Below are 17,220 nucleotides of genomic sequence, written 5' to 3'. Positions count from 1 at the left end.
GCCCGGCACTACCTCCCAGCGGAGGCTGACCCGGGTTGCCGGCGCTCGGGCTGGGAGTGGCGCGCGCCCCAGAGTCACGCAGCTCTGCACGGAGCCGGCAGCGCTCCGGAGGCCTAGGCGGGAACCGGCACGTAGAACCGCCGGCTTCGAGGGCAGGGGCGGCAGCAGCGCGGCGCCGTGGGTTTCCGGCAAGCGAGTGTGGAACGTTTACTGCGAGAAAGCAGAACCGAAGCCAGCCGAGGACTCCACAAGCGGCCGCTGGTCCACAGGTTCTCCGAGGCGCCATTGCGCAGCTGCTTCCCGGACAGCTCTGGGAGTGTCGAAATCCAGTGAGAAGACTTGCACGTCACCGCCCCAACTCTGATCTGCTACAAAATGAAAATGCAGAGCCTCTTGTTGAAAAATTAAGAATTTCAAGACGACGACAGCAGAACATTAAACCAAGTGCTGCCCCTGTGCAGCTATACAAGTCCCATGCCCTTGAAGGCGGCCCTGCCCCTACCCATCCCACATGGGATTCATTAAATAAACTTTACCCTTCAAGGTTAACTTTGGGGTTACTTACTACAGCAGAACCACGGCCACCCCCGTCCTCTGTTGCCACAATAAGAGAAGAGTCAGGGCAGATTGATCTACCCATCCCACAGGCATCCATGGGGAGCTGTTATCAGAGGTGGGGAGGTGAGCTATCTATGCAGCTTTGCTCAATCTCAGCTTCTATCTGTAGCTCTGACACCCTCATCTGTTCCCAGGGCATGGGTGAGCCAGGGCCAGGGAGTCACTTCCTGAAGGAAGTGGTTAGGATGGGGTCTTTAGGGGACTTGCTGACACATTCTCAATTTCTTGTCTCAGTTTCCCTATGACACCTAAGAGTAGTTCAGATTAAATGAGGTTGCACATGACAGTAGTGTCCTGGAAGTCTCCTGAAGGGGACTGTTAAAAACAAGACAAATGGAGTCACTTATGCTTAACCCCACATCGCCCAACTGAGACTTAACTTAGATTCATCTCTCCCCAAAACGGAATCTTAAAGTCAGTCAGGAATTGCCTAACCAGCACTAGTTAAGTAATCTGCCTCATTCTGAACGACCCCTACCGTTCTCTAAAGGAAAGTGCCCTTGCCACAGCCAATCTGCTTTTCTGTCTAGTGTAACTTCCTTGTTCCCGCTCCCTCTGCCTATACAAGTCTTTCATTTTGTACAGCTCCTCGGAGCTCCTTTCCATCTGCTAGGTTGGATGCTGCCCAATTCATGAATCATTGAATAAAGCCAATAAGATCTTTAAAATTTACTCAGGTGAATTTGTTTTTTTTATCAGAGCTAAAGGTCTGGGCAATGGGTATAGGGTGGACCTAAAGAATTGTTTTTCAACTCTTTGAATGCGATTTTATTGTGCTCCGCACAACTGAAAAGAAATATGGGGAAAGACAGACTAAAGTTAGGGGGAAGGACTTTCAAACTGTAAACGGTACAGGACTGTTGGGGGAGCAGGGACAGCAGAGGGCGCTGCTGTGCAAACACACCCGTAAGAGGAGGCGCCCGCAGGCACACACTTTTTCTCACACCGTCTCTACCCCGCAAATCTACACAGAAACACACTCCTTACCCCCTGAACCGTGCCTCCCCCCATATTCCCTATCTTACAGGTACTTCAGAGATCAAAGAGTTAGAACTCCTGACTCAGATTCTTTTTTTTTTTTAAATATATTTATTTTGGGCTGCGCTGGGTCTTCATTGCTGCGCGCGGGCTTTCTCTAGTTGCAGAGAGCGGGGGCTACTCTTCGTTGAGGTGTGTAGGCAGTGGCTTCTCTTATTGCAGAGCACGGGCTCTAGGCGCGCGGGCTTCAGTAGTTGTGGCACGCGGGTTCAGTAGTTATGGCTCGTGGGCTCTAGAGCGTGGGCTCTAGAACACAGGCTCTGTACTTGTGGCACCCGGGCTTAGTTGCTCCGCGGCATGTGGGATCTTCCCGGACCAGGGCTCGAGCCCGTGTCCCCTGCATTGGCAGGCGGATTCTTAACCACTGCGCCACAGGGAAGCCCTGACTCAGATTCTTTAACTGGCCTCTGGGGGTCCCTTGGACCCTCACCCCACCTCCAAACTATTTTCATAAACTGAAGGTAGTTTTTCTCAATGAGGAGCTGGGGAAAGGATCTGGGACCCCTGGTTTCCTTCCCCAGTCTGTGGCCCTGCCTCTCCAGCGGGGAGATATTCTCTTCAGTGTTATTTACAATGGAAAGTAAGCTGATGGCACAAGCCGTGTACATTGTGGAACCACAAAATGACAGTTGCAGAGGCTGTGAGGTAACATGGACTCATGTTCACACTGGAAGGTGAAGGTTAAAAAGCAGGACTATGTCAATAGTGTTTTGCATATAGATTAAGTTTGAAAGAGAAGTTGGAAAAATGAAACAGATGGATTAAGGTGGGGGTGATTGACTATTTTCTTTAAAATACTTTTTCTTAAAAATACATTAAAATGGGCTTCCCTGGTGGCGCAGTGGTTAAGAATCCGCCTGCCAATGTAGGGGACACAGGTTCGAGCCCTGGTCGGGGAAGATCCCACATGCCGCAGAGCAACTAAGCCCGTGCACCACAACTATTGAGCCTGCGCTCTAGAGCCTGGGAGCCACAACTACTGAGCCCTTGTGCCACAACTACTGAAGCCCGTGTGCCTAGCGCCTGTGCTCCTCAACAAGAGAAGCCTCCACAGTGAGAAGCCTGTGCACCGCAATGAAGAGTAGCTCCTGCTCGTCGAAACTAGAGAAAGCCCGTGCACAGCAACGGAGACCCAATGCAGCCAAAAATAAATAAACAAAATAAATAAATTTTTAAAAAAATATGTCAAACTGTAAAATGGTTACCTCTGGGAGATAAGGTTATCTGCAATTTTTCCCCCTGCTTCTTTCCAAATATTCTACAATGAACAGGTATTATCTGGATAACCAGAGAAAAAGAAGTTAACAGACACACAAACCCTTAAAAGAGCCTGTTCTCTCCGTGTTCCCATACCATTTAACTGAGGAGGGAATTTTCGCTTCCCCCCCCCCGCCCCCCAAGGCAGCCTATGTGGCTCTTACCTTTTCTCCCCACCTGGTTCCACCCTCATCACCCTCTTTAGAGCTCCTTCCACCACAAACCAGAATATATATAAATACTACATTGGAAAACCCAAAGCAGCTCTGACCCCGGCCTCCTGCTGGTGTGATCCGGCTCCTGTGGCTGAGAGGGGAGGGACAGCCGTGGGGGAGTTTTCCTGAACTCTCTACGGGGCGGGAACAGACATATGGCATCTCCATTGCTGGATTATTCCATGCTTCTTGCTGCTACTATTATTTCAAAATTTTCAGGGGTAGAAGTTTCCACAAACCTCTCTACTAAGGAGGCCCCAATCCTGCCCCCACGATAGCTCCTCTCTGTTCCCCCCTTCCTGCTCCCCCGGGGTTTTCTCTACAGGCCAGAGAAATAGGGTGGGTGTGTCGAACAGGGAAGAGGGACTGCAGCTTCCACAGATGCTGGCTGGAGAGGTGCTTTCTTGTCTCTGCTAGATTATGGCAGAGATCCAGGTTCCGGAATGGTGGAGCCCACTTTGCACGTGCTCCCCCCGTTTTTTTAAAAAATTTATTTATTTTATTTATTTATTTTTGGCTGCGTTGGGTCTTCGTTGCTGTGCACTGCCTTTCTCTAGTTGCGGCGAGCAGGGGTTACTCTACATTGCAGTGCACAGGCTTCTCATTGCGGTGGCTACTCTTGCTACAGAGCACGGGCTCTAGAGCGCAGGCTCAGTAGTTGTGGTGCACGGGCTTAGCTGCTCCGCAGCATATAGGATATTCCAGGACCAGGGATCGAACCCGTGTCCTCTGCATTGGCAGGTGGATTCCTAACCACTGTGCCACCAGGGAAGCCCCTGCATGTGCTCCCTTTGCATGTAGGTTTAATCTCAATATCCAGGGACACGAAAGCTGGAGTCTCTGCAAACGTTTCCCTGTTAATTGAAGGGGACTCTGCAGGTGCAGAAAGCAAGGGGAGATGGAGGCTGGGGGCTCCAATGGGAGGAAGGTGTGTGTGGTGGGGGGATGAGATGGCATGGAAAGAGAATGGGGGCGGGGCAGGAGACTAGGGTTCCAATCCCAGCTCTGCTCTTTCCTTGCTGGGTAACATGGATGAGTCACTACGCTCTCTGAGCCTCAGCTCCCTCTTCCATAACTCAAGGTAGCTGAGGATCCCTGTCTCTTTCTATGGCCGAGTTACTCTGAGAATATTTCCTGGCCTATAAAATCAGGATCTTGGGCTTCCCTGGTGGCGCAGTGGTTGAGAGTCCGCCTGCCGATGCAGGCGACACGGGTTCGTGCCCCGGTCCGGGAAGATCCCACATGCTGCAGAGCGGCTGGGCCCGTGAGCCATGGCCGCTGAGCCTGCGCGTCCGGAGCCTGTGCTCCACAATGGGAGAGGCCACAACAGTGAGAGGCCCGCGTATCACCAAAAAAAAAAAAAAAAAAAAAAAAATCAGGATCTTGATATCTACCCCTTATCAAAGGAAAGATCAGGGGACTTCCCTGGTGGCACAGTGGTTAAGAATCCACCTGCCAATGCAGGGGACACGTTCGAGCCCTGGTCCGGGAAGATCCCACATGCTGCAGAGCAACTAAGCCCGTGCGCCACAACTACTAAGCCTGCACTCTTAGCCCGTGAGCCACAACTAGTAAGCCTGTGCACCACAACTACTGAAGCCCGTGTGCCTAGAAGCTCATGCTCTGCAACAAGAGAAGCCTCAAGAGAAGCCTGAAATAATAAGCCTGTGCACCGCAACGAAGAGTAGCCTCCACTCACCACAACTAGAGAAAGCCCGCGCGCAGCAACGAAGACCCAATGCAGCGAAAAATAAATAAATTTGTTAAAAAAAAAAAAGGAAAGGTCAGTCCAACTTTCTAATCCCAACATACCAGTCTGCTCTCTCTGGGGCCAAGTACCTCTCCAAGTACCTCATCCCTGAGCACTCTCCCTCTCACCCCACCTCTATGCCTTCTCTCAGTCTGTTTCCTTTGCCTGGATTTCCCTTCCCTTTTCATGTTAACATCTGTGTGTCTTCCAATACTCAGCTTGAGACTCATTTTCTCCAGGAAGCCTCCCCCTCCCCCCGCCCTCAGCTCCCCACCCACTGGCTGGGCCAGGTGCCAGTCCTCTGGGCTCCTGTAACATCATGGGCATCTGCTATTCCTACCCGTAACAGTTATACTTAACAGCTGAGGTTTATTGAGCACTTGCTAAGTGCCTGGACCTCCTTTTACCAGGCCCTTTACCAGGGCCTTTACCAGGCCCTCTACCAGGCCCTTTACCCAGCATTATCTAGCTGAATCCTAACCATACATGTGAGGGAGGCGCTGTCTTCATCCCCATTTTCCCGATCAGGACACTGAGCTTGAAGGAGGGAAGGGTGAGTGTGAGGTGGGGATGTGAATCCAGGCCAGTGTTGCTCCAAAACCTATTCTAAGCTTCTGCCTTCTCTCCATCTGCCCACCTCACCCCCTGACCACAGACCTGGTAGTCTCCTGTTAAGGGATATGTCCTAGGCCTTCCTCTGACCTATGAACACCAGGAATGCAGCATCTTGCTCCCCTGTGTCTCCACCCCAAGCCCATCAGAGTCCCAGGAGAGGCTGAATCCGAATCTCAGCTTTTTGGGTCCCTGCAGTTGGGGTTTCCCTCCTTGTCCCTCAGCCTTCCTCACCCCTCCCTAGGTCTTGGGAGACCAAGAGGAGCCTGGATGTGCCAGGGCCCCTCCCTGGGCCTAGCTCAGTGACCGCTTCCACTCAATGTCACATCCATGCCTGCCTAGGGTCATGTTCAATCAGGTGAAAGGACGTCTACTTAGATAGAGGTCATGATGAAGTGTGCTCATGTGTCCAGGCCCCTGGTCAGCCCTCCTCAGGCTTTAGTCTCTTGAGTTCTCACAATGAATCATGAGAATCAGAAACCTACAAGGGGGACTTCCCTGGTGGTCCAGTGGTTAAGACTTCGCCTTCCAATGCAGGGGGTGCGGGTTCGATCCCTGGTTGGGGAACTAAGATCCCATGTGCCTCGCAGCCAAAAAAACAAAATATAAAACAGAAGCAATATTGTAATAAATTCAATGAAGACTTTAAAAATGGTCCACGTCAAAAAGAAAAGAAAAGAATAGAAAGAAACATATGAGGAAGATAGGGGTGTGATTTTTATTTCACAGATGAAGAAAACCAAGGTTTGGCTGATGTCACAAAGCAAGTGGGTAGAGCCACAGGTGATCCAGGGTTGTCTGATCTCAAAGCCCTGTAGCTCCCCGAGCGCCTCCCTCCTGTTCCGGACAGGGCCATGGCGTGAAAATCCTCAGAGGAGGAGAACTGTGATTCATTTCTGCCTCCGCAGTGGCCCAGTGGCTACACCCAAGGCACCAGGAGGCTGGTTGTGAAAGTCTGCGCTGGGCAGCCTCTGGCCCAATAACTGTTTATTGGCAGAGGTCAGCAGGGCAGGGTTATCACCACCACTTTATAGATGGGGAAGTTGCCATCAGAGAGGAGTAAGAAAGTTGCCCTAGGTCATCCCTGAGTCAAAGGAAGAGCAGGGACTTGAACACAGGAAGCTCAGGGACCCTGTGTGGAGTAAGAGGGAGGAGGCTGTAGCAGGGCTGGGACAGCTGGGCCTGGGCTGGCAGCTTTATGGGCCCCATCGAGACATAGCAGGGCCCATCCCTGATCTAATGATCCCTGCTGTAATGAGGGGTCATGTCCCCTCCAGGGAAACTAGGCCCAGGGTGACTAGATAGTGACAGGCGACAAGTTTACGGCAGGCAGGACAGGGGTCCAGGCTGGGAGATAAGGCTGGGTGACCTTGGTAACACAAAGTAACCTGCCTTGTGTAACCTTGGAATCAGAGAGGATGGATAGAGCAGGAGCCACCCCCCTTACTTCCCACGTCGCAAATGTGCGGTCTCGGGGGTACCCGTGATTAAGACGCATCCTTGAGGAAGCGCCCGTTCTTAACCTCCTCCCCCTCCCCATGCCTCAGAAGGAACACCACACAGGGGCCTGGTTCTCCTCCCCCAGCTCATTGGCCCAAAACATAGTAGGGGCTGCGCTGACGGGAAGGGAGAGGATTACTTAGAAACCAGCTTCCTCTTCCTCTTCCCAAAGGGACTTTGAAGTGACTCTAAGGTCACCAGTCAATAGCCCCTTAGCCCCACCAAAGGTTTCTAAGTCTCTCTCCTGCCTGTAAGGGGGACTGGCGTGGGGTTACAGGGACCCCTGAAGTAGACTTCATTCCCAGGAACGGGCTTCCTCCCCACTCAATTCCCCAGTCCTAAAAGATATATTTTTACAGCCTTGTGAACACAAATCAACTCCACCAGAAAAGATCCCGGGGTGTGGAATCCCTCCCCTGACTGTCCAAGTCCCAGGCTGTTGATGCAATTCTAACGCAGCACAGACAATAGGACCCTAAGCCTGATGTGGCTTCCCCCGCTCTCCTCTCTGGAGGATCAAAGCTGCTCCTTGAGGCTGTGTGATCCTGGGCCAGAAGGTGGGGGCAGTCAGCCAGGACTCTAAGCAGGGAGGAAGCCCCTTTGCCCAGATAGTTCTGGAGGAGGCAATCCCTCCTCGGAGGTCTCTTGCCTAAGTTCAGAGGCCCATGGGTGCTGAGAGGTTGGCAGAGGATGGGGAAGTGACTAGACCAGAAAACTGGGGCTTCCTGTTGAAGGAGGGGGCCCAGGCCCACCCAAGTCCATATTCCCCACTCAAGTCTGAGTGAGCTTCTCAAACTGCCACGGAAGTCCCCACCCCATGTGGGACACACAGTACCTAGAGCCATGAAGGGGTCTATAGAGGCATTGTAGCAGGCGAGCCAAGTCCAGGAGAGGGAGCATCCTTCGTGAGACAAGAGGCAGCTTCCTCTCATGGAGGCCCCCAGCCCCATTTCCCTAAATGCTAGGGCCTCCTCCAAGGAAAGTTTTCTTTCCCTGAACTCCTCTGAAGATTCTGGCAGATGAGAAAAGGAGAGATCCATTCAGACCCCAGTCTCTTCTCTTCCCATCTTATCTCTGCAGTCGGGGGGGGGGTGCGCTCAGCAGGACCAGCCCCTCTCCTCTGACCCCATTAGTTCCTCTCTCACTGAGCCTCTTTGCAATCCATTACTCAGTTCCGCCCACTCAGCATCCCCAGCGCTGGCCATCACATACACACTTGCACAGAAATTCATAAGTGTCCTCACTCTGGGTTAGAAGAACAGTCTTTGGGTTTTTTTTTTTTTTAAATATAATTCAAATATTTATTTGACTGCGCCGCGTCTTAGTTGCGGCATGTGGGATCTTTAGTTACGGCATGTGAGATCTAGTTCCCTGACTAGGGCTCGAACCCCAGCCCCCTGCATTGGGAGCACAGAATCTTAGCCATTGGACCACGGGGCAGTACCTGGGTTGCTTAGAAATTAAGTTTGGAGCAGCCTGGGAGGGAACAGAAAAAGAGATAAGACCCAGAGAATCAGCCGTCACTGCCTGAGACAGAAAAGCAAGCCCTCTTTCTGGGGACACCGGATTCAAGAAACACCATCGCACATCCCTCAACTCCGTCATCCCTCCGACGCTATCTCCATTCCCCGAACCTCCAGCCCCAGCCCATTCCAAGGCCCCCGCGGGCTGCTTCGGAGGCGAGAGGGCTGCGCAGCGGTCCACGCCAAAACGAACCAAGGCAGGAATTCGGGGTCCCCACCCTTGTGTGGATCGAGTATGTTGCAATGTCGCTACCCTAGTCCCAAACCAGAGACCAGGTGTGGGACAGGGGAGGAGCGAGGCAGGAGGGCGCCGCCTCTGCGCTGAAGGACGCGGGTGGGTGAGGGGCCCTCGCGCACCGGTCGGAAGGTGACCAGGCGGTGGGGGTGGGTACGGAGCGCAAGTGGGGGCGTGGAGGCTCTTAGATCAGGGACAGGTGAGGGGAGGACCCGCCAGGGGGAGGAGCCGCTACCCGCGTCCTGCTGTCGGGGCTCCCTCCCGTCGCGGCTCCGCTATAAAACCTGGGTCGGCAGGACCGCGGACCCCCGGCGGCCTCTTCAGCGCGCGGTCCCCGGCTCGGCGGCGTCGCCACTCCTGCGCAGGATGCGGCTGCTGCCGGCGCTCCTGGTCCTCGCCGCCGCCCGGCCCTGGGCCCGCGCAGGTGAACGAGGGCTTCGGCCCCGGGACCCCTCGGTGGCCCTTCCGTGGCCCCTCGGTGCTGGGGCCCCGCGCCCCCCGCCAAGGCTGCGCCCGCGGGCGATGGGGCGGCGCGGGCGGCGGGAGCGGAGAGGCGCGGGCGGCCGGGCGCGGCGGGCGCGGGGCAGCGGGTGCAAAGCGTGTGCGCGACTGCGGTGTGCGGGGCCCGGGGCCCTTCGCTGGGCGCCGTGCGGGTCCGGGGCAAGGATGCGTCTCTGAGCCGCCGCGGCGCGCGCCTCCGTTTCTTACCCTTTCTGGTGTTCCTCCGTCTGTTGTGGGTCGCTGTCCGTCCGGCGGGGGCTCAGTGCTTGGTGGCTGCCCCCGGCCCGGGGCAAGGACAACAAACTGGGTGCAGTGGGGCCCGCTCATCCCCGCTTCCCACCCTGGGTGCCTTGTCCCCGGACGCTGCCAGCACCCTTCACCTCCAGAACTGTGTAGGGAGCCTGGAGGGGGACATCCGGAGACCCGAGCCAAGCCGGTCTTTCCGGCCAGGGTGATTTTCGTTTAAAGATTAATGGTGAGGCCGAGCTCTTAATTATTCGCCTATGTGGAACGTGGCAGGAGAGGGGTGTTAATATTTGATAAGGAGCTGAAGGCGCCTCCAGCGTCCGGGCACAGGGATCCAATCTGGCACCTTCTCTACGACCCCACGGGGGTCCCCATCTCCTTGGAAGGAGGCCCCCATCTGCCAGTCCCCATCTCAGCTACCCCTCGGATGGTCCTTGGGGTCCACCTGGCCGAATCTCCTCTCTAAAGCTAGATGCTCCTCTCTTGGAGTCATGGGTGAAGGCTGAGGGTGCCCTCAGCAGCAGAGAAGGAGACCCTCAGCTGGCCCATGGTGGGGTATGAGGGGCATCCTGCAGCAACTCCCGGCCTCTTCCTAGGAGAGGAGGAAACAGAAAAGGCGGGATGTGAACATTTTAACATGTAGGGTTGGAGGTTTGAAACCTACTTAAGCTGCTGGGCTTGTAGAAAGAGAAATGCTTTGCAATTAATGCGGCTGCTTTGTAGCTGTGTGGCTTTGGGTCACTTCCCTCCTGGGTAAGTCAGTTTCCTCCTTGGGTAAGTCAGTTTCCTCGCTTACAAAACAGAGAGTAATCTGACTCAGGTATTGTTCTGAGGATTCAAATAAGATGGTGGGAGTAGGTGCTTAGTGCCGTGCCTGTGTGGCACATAGCAGGCACTCCGTAGCCACATGGCCTGGACTCCGCCAGCCAGGGCTCTCTCTCAGCCGCCCCCTCTCACAAGCTGTGCTCCCCTTAAGCGCGGGGGCTTTCTGACTGGGAGCTGCCGAGGGTCCTGCCTTCCCCCCCCACCCGCCCCATTTCATCTCCTAGGGAACCTGAGGCTGGAGAGTGACCAGGCTGTACATCGACGTCCTCAGACCATCTTCTGCCAGGGAGAGAGGAGGGGAGAGGGTCATAGGCCCCTTCAGAGTCCCAGACCTAGCCAGGAGCTGCTGAGACTTTGCCCAGGGCATCTTCGGGTTTCGCTGAGCTGGTTTTCAGGATTCCTCCCTCCCCCTGGAGTGGGAGGGTGCGGTGAGCAAGGTCCACCCGAGAGAACTTCTTCAATCAGCTCTAAAGCAGGGGGCTGGGGTGGTGGGTACGTCAAGGGTGGGGGACAGTGACTGGGTGACTGGCGATGGTCGTTAGTTCTCTCACTCCATCTCTGGTCAGGGCAGATGGACTAGGCAGCATCTGAGCTTGGAGCCAAGACCTGTGGGTAGCTCCTCTCCTTCCCAGGTCCTCTAGGAAGTGGCCTCAGAGAACTGGCTGGTAATTATCTGTAAGGGCTGCTCCCTCATGAACCAGTACAGGAGTCTGAGCTGCTCCGTGACCCTGCCACCACTTGCCTAAAAACCAGCCCCTACCTTCAGCCTTTAGATACAGACCTGACCCCCAGCCTTGGCCTCATCAACATCACATTTTCCTGGCTTCTGCTTCCTAAAGAGGGTAGTTTCAAGAGCATTCAACCAAGTGGGTCAAAAGTCTCTGTGATTAAGACAGTGGATCAGAGGCCACCGTGACAACCCTAGGAGCTGTAGCCAGAAGCAGGGAGGAGCAAATTCCTCAGAAAAGCTCAGCCTGGACCAGCTGGGCTCCAGGGAGGCTGACAGGGGTTCCACCCATCAGAGCTGGCTCCTGAGGGTTCCGGCTCAAGCCAGGCTTCCCCTGAAAACAGCTTCCCCCTGGGTATCAGTCACCAGGAGGGGCCAGCTCTACCTCAGATGCGCCTTCTGCCTTTCAGGACCTCTGAGACCCATGAGAATCATAACAGGAAGCCTTTCACGGATGCAAATGACCTCCCATCCAGTGTGTCCTTAGACACTGCCTTTGGGAGATCAGTGGCAGCTCCTTCTGCCTGAGGAAGGAAGGAAGAAAGTGGGCTCAGAAAAGTTAATGAACTCTCTTGCAGAGAATAAGCAAGAGTCAGAGCCAGGACTGGAGGCCGGGTGGTGGGCTCCGGCATCAGAGTCTGCCAACACGCAGAGACGGGCCTGGATGGGAAGTGGCATCTGCCCTTTGCAGAGCTGACCTTCGTCAGGCTTGCCCAGATGCAGCAAGTCCCAGGGTCAGCAGAACCCTGTCCCGGGCAGGGGGTGGACTGGCCAGGGGAAGACACTGCAGGCACTGTTCATCTCTGAAAGAGGCTGTGTCAGCAAAGTAGGCACAGCATTTGATCCAGACCTGGGAGACTGGGAAACCCCAGGTGGCTCTGAAGGGCCCAGAGTGCGGGGTGGCCAATTTCCTATAGGTGCTCAGTCTCCTGGCCTTCCTCCCAGCCCCTGCCGAGAACCTGCCCCCTCTCCACCCCATGCCCATTGCAGGGACCCCAGAGGAGGTGGGCTTGGGTGGGGATGGATGTGCTCAGAGGCCTTAGCTCAGGCTGAGCAGGAAGCTCTGCTTTTCTTAGGAATTTCCTCATCCCTGAGTTCTTTCCAGCTCACTTCATTTCTCTCCTTGACTTTGGCCATCTGTGCCCTGACAGGAGGTTGAGGAGGGGAGGGAGGGAGGAAGCCAAGGAGAAGGGAAGGACTCGTCAGGGACTTGACTAAATTCCAACTGCCTGGAGCACTCTCTACCGTCTCTCATTTAATCCTCCCCACAGTCCTATGAGGTGGATGGTATTAGTTCCATTTTACAGACAGCAAAACTAAGGCTCAGAGAGATTAAGTGACTTGTCCCCAAACCCACAGCTCCTAAGTGGCCCAGCTAGAATTCCAGCTCTGATCAAATGCTTTGTCCACCCTGCTGACACAGACTTTCTTTTAAAAATCAATAGAGTAATTTTAGAGGCGTTTCAGGTTTACGGAAACATCAAGCAGAGAGCACAGAGGAGAGGGTTCCCATGTGCACGGTTTGCCCTGTTGTCAACATCTTGCATTAGTGAGCTACATCCATGATGCAGCCTTTTTTCAGAGATGCTGGTTCTCCTGTCCGGAGGCAAGTGGGGGATTGGAAGGCAAGTCTGTCTGGTCCCAAACACCAGGACTGCAGGTTGGAGGGACAGGGGAAAAGACCTAGCCACCTTCCTCCCTGCAGGACTGTGAGAGTTTAGACAAGAATGGGTCTTAATAGCACAAGAGGGTGTGTTCCAGGGAGGGACTAGCCTAATCTCCCTCATCATCCCATCAACTCTGGGAAAGCAGCCAGGCTGAACTTGGCTGTATTGTCCTGGGAGGCCTCCTCTTCCCCTCTCACCAGCCTCCCTTCCAGGTTTGAGGGAGGGGATGCAAGGAGGGAGGGGGAGGCTGAGGAGCAACAGGTAGAGAGTGTCCAGGCTAGCCCCTGGGGAGAGCTGACCCGCCTTGGAGGGCCCCTCAAGGGCTGCTGGCTGTCTGGTCTGCCTTCTCTGAGGACAGTGCCCTGGGCAAGGGGACCAGTGGATTGGCTGTGGGTCAGGGACGCCTGGAGCCTGGCTGTTTCGACTGCCTCCTTCTCCATCCCTACAGTTTCTTCTTAAGGCTCCTTCCCCTGGGCCCTCTGTCCCCCAGGATGTCACCCCAGGAATGCTCTATACCATCTCAGGCCAGGTTCTGACTCCAGGGATATTCCCAGCCTCTGGCCCACTGTGTACACACACACACACACACACACACACACACAGTTGCTTGTGTGCACACAGTTCACTGGCACTCATAGGGACAGATGTGTGTGTACACAGATACACTGACATGCTTCTGCACAGGCCTCACATCCTTCCTCTCTCTGTTCCAGGGTCACACTGGTGCTACCAGAATCAAGTCAAACCCTCCAACTACACCTGCTTGGGTAAGTGCAGCGAGTCTCCAGGTTGAAATGGAGACCCAGGGAAGGTGGGAAGGATGAGGTGATGGTGGCCCCAGTCAGATATCAGCTCCTAACACACACACACACACGCGTGCACACACACACACACACACACACACACACACTCTCTCTCTCTCTCTCTCTCTCTCTCCTGGTGCTCAGGGCACAGGGAACATAGAGTGACCTGAGTTTTTACTGGGACCTCCTGTCATCGTCTCTGACACCAAGAGAGTCAGCCCTCTGGTCCTCTGAAATAAATCAGGAGCAGCATCAAAGCGAGAAATTCATTTTGCTCCTCTCATAACAAAATGGAGAGTTGATTCTGTTCCAGTGACACCCCTGCGTGTGGGCCTGCGTGGCGGTTCTTTGTACTTTTTCAAGCGCTGCCCAGTTTCCTGCAATCTGCTTTCCTCCCACCGTTGCTGTTTTGGTGACTGGACAGTGCTCCCCAACCCCCCGGCCCCGCTCACTGGTGTGGGAGGTCCTGGGTGCAGGGGGCTGGGCTCCCCTGGGGCTCCTTCCCTGCCTCCCAGGGCTCAGATAAAGCTTAGTGTCAAGTCACGGGGTCCTTTCACAAGTGGCCCTTCCAGGGGACTCCACTGCTTCCACGCACTCTCCCATCAACCTCCTTTGAACTTCGGAACCCCTAGGAAGCAGGTTATCACGGAGCTTTCCTTTCACAGCCCAGCATCTGAGGTGGTCCCCTACCCCAGAGCTCACACCCTAGTCCTACCCTGTCCACACCACGCCTTGCTGGTTTTGTGTGAGTGTGAGTGTCTGAGGAGGGAGAGGGGTGAGGGTGGAGTTCTGTGCTGGGCATCCCCCCAGCACAGCCTGCCAGCCATCCAAAGACCTTGCTGCCTTGAGCTGGGCCTGACCTGAGTGGGGTGGAGGATGCCACACCTTGGTGCCAGGTGCCCCTGACTCCCAGCCCACCCTCCCTCCCTGCTCAGGGCCGGACCAATGGGGCGATAGCTGCCAGAATGACCGCCAGTCCCCCATCAACATCGCCACTGCCAAGACACTGCTGGACCCAAACCTGGGACCCTTCTCCTTCTCCGGCTATGACAAGAAGCAAAAGTGGGCCGTGCAAAACAATGGCCACTCAGGTAGGTCTCAGATGGGCTGGATGCAGGCCCCGGACCGCAGGGGCACGGGATCCTGGGACTCAAGTTCCCCAAGGACTGGAGGGTTGGGCTCCTCCTGGCAGGGCACACCAGGTTGTCCACTTTTGCTGAGGAGAGGCTGAAAATCCCTGGGAGGGTGGGGTGGGGAAAGCAGGGTGGACTTTGGAAAGGAGGGAACATTCTATCAGTATTTTCAATCCTGTATCAGAGCAATCTGTAGTGGGGGAGGGGACAGGTTCTAGGAAGAAGGGACAGCATGGCACAGAGGCGTGAAACAGCTTGGGGTGTTCAAAGGGCTGCATGTGGCCCCACGTGCATGGAGGACAGAGCCAGCCCAGGGTCAGTCCAGCTGGGCCTGGGGCAGGTTGCCCAGGGCTGAGGAGTTTGGATGTGGCCCTGGGAACATTGGGGCACCACGCATGGAGGGGGTTGAAGCACGGGCGGGACCGGGCTGAGCTGCATGTTTGGGCAGTGAGGGGTGTACAGAGGGAGAGGCAGACAGGGAGGCCGAGGAGGGGGCCAGGGGAAGGTCCAGGCTGTACCACTGTTCCTGTCCCTTCAGGCCTGGGACCGTAGCCCGTGAAGGGTGCGAGGTAGGAGAGAAGGTCCTGCTTGGCTGGAGCTGGGATGAGGGGCTGGGAGAGGCTGGGGGAGGTGGGTGCGAGGACTCTGCCCCCTCCTGTGCCCTCCAGTGATGGTGTTGCTGGGGGCCGAGGCCTCGATTGCTGGAGGAGGACTGGCCGCCCGGTACCGGGCCAAGCAGCTGCACCTGCACTGGTCCAAGGTGCTGGACTGGGGCTCGGAGCACAGCTTCGACGGGGATCGCTTTGCCATGGAGGTGAGGGACCTCTTCCCAGGTGGATGCCTTGGCTGGGCTCTGGGTATACTTGCCTTGGGCAAGAAGGAGGGTCCAGCACCCTGACGGGTTCTCTCTCCATCCCTCTCACCCCTTACCAGATGCACGTGGTACATGAGAAAGAAAAGGGGACATCAAGGAACACGAACCAGAACCAGGACCCCAAAGATGAGATCGCGGTGCTGGCCTTCATGGTGGAGGTGGGGCTGCCGTCCCTCAGGGCTCGAGGCGCTGCTTCTTAGGATCCAGAGACCTGGGATCCCAGCAAGGCGGGAGGGGCTGGAGAAGCTCCGACTTCCCCTCTGTTTCTCAGTGACTTGTACCTCCCCATGTGGGGAGCCCAGGGCCTTTGAGGGCCTCAGTCCCAGAAGCTGCGTGCCCGCCCCACCCCAGACTGGGAGAGTGAACTGGTGGTCTCCACCGGCTCCCCACAAGCCTCTCTCAAGCCCCTTTCCCTCCTGTTCCAGGCCGGATCCGAGAATGTTAACTTCCAGCCCCTGGTGCAGGCGCTGTCTGACATCCCCAATCCCAGTGAGTCAGGACCCGGGAGGCGGGGGGCTGGGGGAGGGGAGAAGACTTCTTCCTACAGAATGAGGTCTGGATGGTGGAGGAGCCTGTACTCTCAGAGTGAGGTGTGTGAGTCTCCCCAGATATGAACACCATGCTGAAAGACAACATCAGCCTCTTCGACCTGCTCCCCAAGAAGGAGAAACTGAGGCACTACTTCCGCTACCCGGGCTCGCTCACCACACCAGGCTGCGATGAGAAGGTGGTCTGGACCGTGTTCCAGGAGCCCATTCAGCTCCACAAGGACCAGGTACACGGGGCCCGGCTGAGGGTGCAGCCTCCCCTGCGTCAGCTCCTGGAAACTGTCCCTTTGCGGGGGGCCCCAGGCAGTCTGGGGCTCAACAAGCCCCCAGGCGAGGCTAATGCAAGCTCAAGCTTGAGAACCACTGTTCTCTGGTAACAGTGATGATAGTGATAGTAATCACAGGCCCTCAAAGCCCAGAGCTGCGAGTCCCCTCTGCTTAGGACACGCATGGGAGCTGAGCCCCCATGGATGCAAAGCACTTTACATCCCTGATTCTTTTCCTCTGCACAAGAACCTGAGGGGGCTCAGAGAGGCCAGGCGACTGGCCTGAGGTCACACAGTGAGGAGTGCAGCTCCGCCAGCTTCATCCCTCCCTGCTGAGCCCTGTGCCTTCCACAGATCCTGGCATTCTCTCAGAAGCTGTATTATGACAACGAGAAGAAACTGAAAATGACAGACAATGTCAGGCCCCTGCAGCCCCGGGGGCAGCGCCAGGTTCTCAGGTCCCAGGCCCCGGGACGGCTGCTGCCCTTGCCGCTGCCCGCCCTGCTGGCCCCCGTGCTCACCTGCCTGACAGCAGGCTTCCTCCGATGACGACTCATGTTTGGACACCTGACCTCTGGTCTCAGCCCTTAAGAGGGCTTGAGCCTCTGTTCCTCAGGCTTCCCGGGTTGGACTTTGGTGATGATTAAAACAGGGACATGTTTTTTGGGAAACCTCTCTTACGTCTGTTTTTAGTTCCCACAACTACTGCTGCCCTGCTCCCCTCAACCCACCCCAGCATGCCAGGGTGGGGCCTTAGGGCCTGGAGATTTCTTCTGAGCCGGCACCCCTCCCACCTTTGTGAATTCCCCGTTGACACCCCAATTGGAGAGATGCCGAAGGGACCTCAGAGCTCCAACACAGCCACAGCTGGAGAAGTTCCAA

General features: G+C 55.7%; 1 protein-coding gene across 4 annotated transcripts; it reads left to right on the top strand.

Annotated features, from left to right (window-relative positions):
- The first annotated feature begins 8,899 nt into the window (after positions 1-8,899).
- CA4 (carbonic anhydrase 4) lies at positions 8,900-17,009 on the top strand. Of its 4 annotated transcripts, none has more exons than XM_067714411.1 (8): positions 8,902-9,172; positions 13,428-13,481; positions 14,453-14,608; positions 15,319-15,464; positions 15,584-15,682; positions 15,950-16,013; positions 16,133-16,299; positions 16,693-17,009. In XM_067714411.1, exons 1-8 carry the CDS (start codon positions 9,115-9,117, stop codon positions 16,885-16,887), a joined length of 939 nt encoding a protein of 312 aa, XP_067570512.1. In that variant the 5' UTR covers positions 8,902-9,114; the 3' UTR covers positions 16,888-17,009. The 4 variants fall into 4 exon arrangements, with proteins under 4 accessions (XP_067570513.1, XP_067570512.1, XP_067570511.1 ...); XM_067714410.1 differs by lacking the exon at positions 8,902-9,172 and adding an exon at positions 9,364-10,748 and having other exon boundaries at positions 16,586-16,723; XM_067714409.1 differs by lacking the exon at positions 8,902-9,172 and adding an exon at positions 9,388-10,748.
- Positions 17,010-17,220: the final 211 nt, after the last annotated feature.

The sequence above is a fragment of the Pseudorca crassidens genome, chromosome 19 (genome assembly GCF_039906515.1).
Source record: "Pseudorca crassidens isolate mPseCra1 chromosome 19, mPseCra1.hap1, whole genome shotgun sequence".
Lineage (NCBI taxonomy): Eukaryota > Metazoa > Chordata > Mammalia > Artiodactyla > Delphinidae > Pseudorca > Pseudorca crassidens.
Note: the sequence above shows the minus strand (reverse complement) of the source record. Positions and strands in the feature narration are given on the sequence as shown.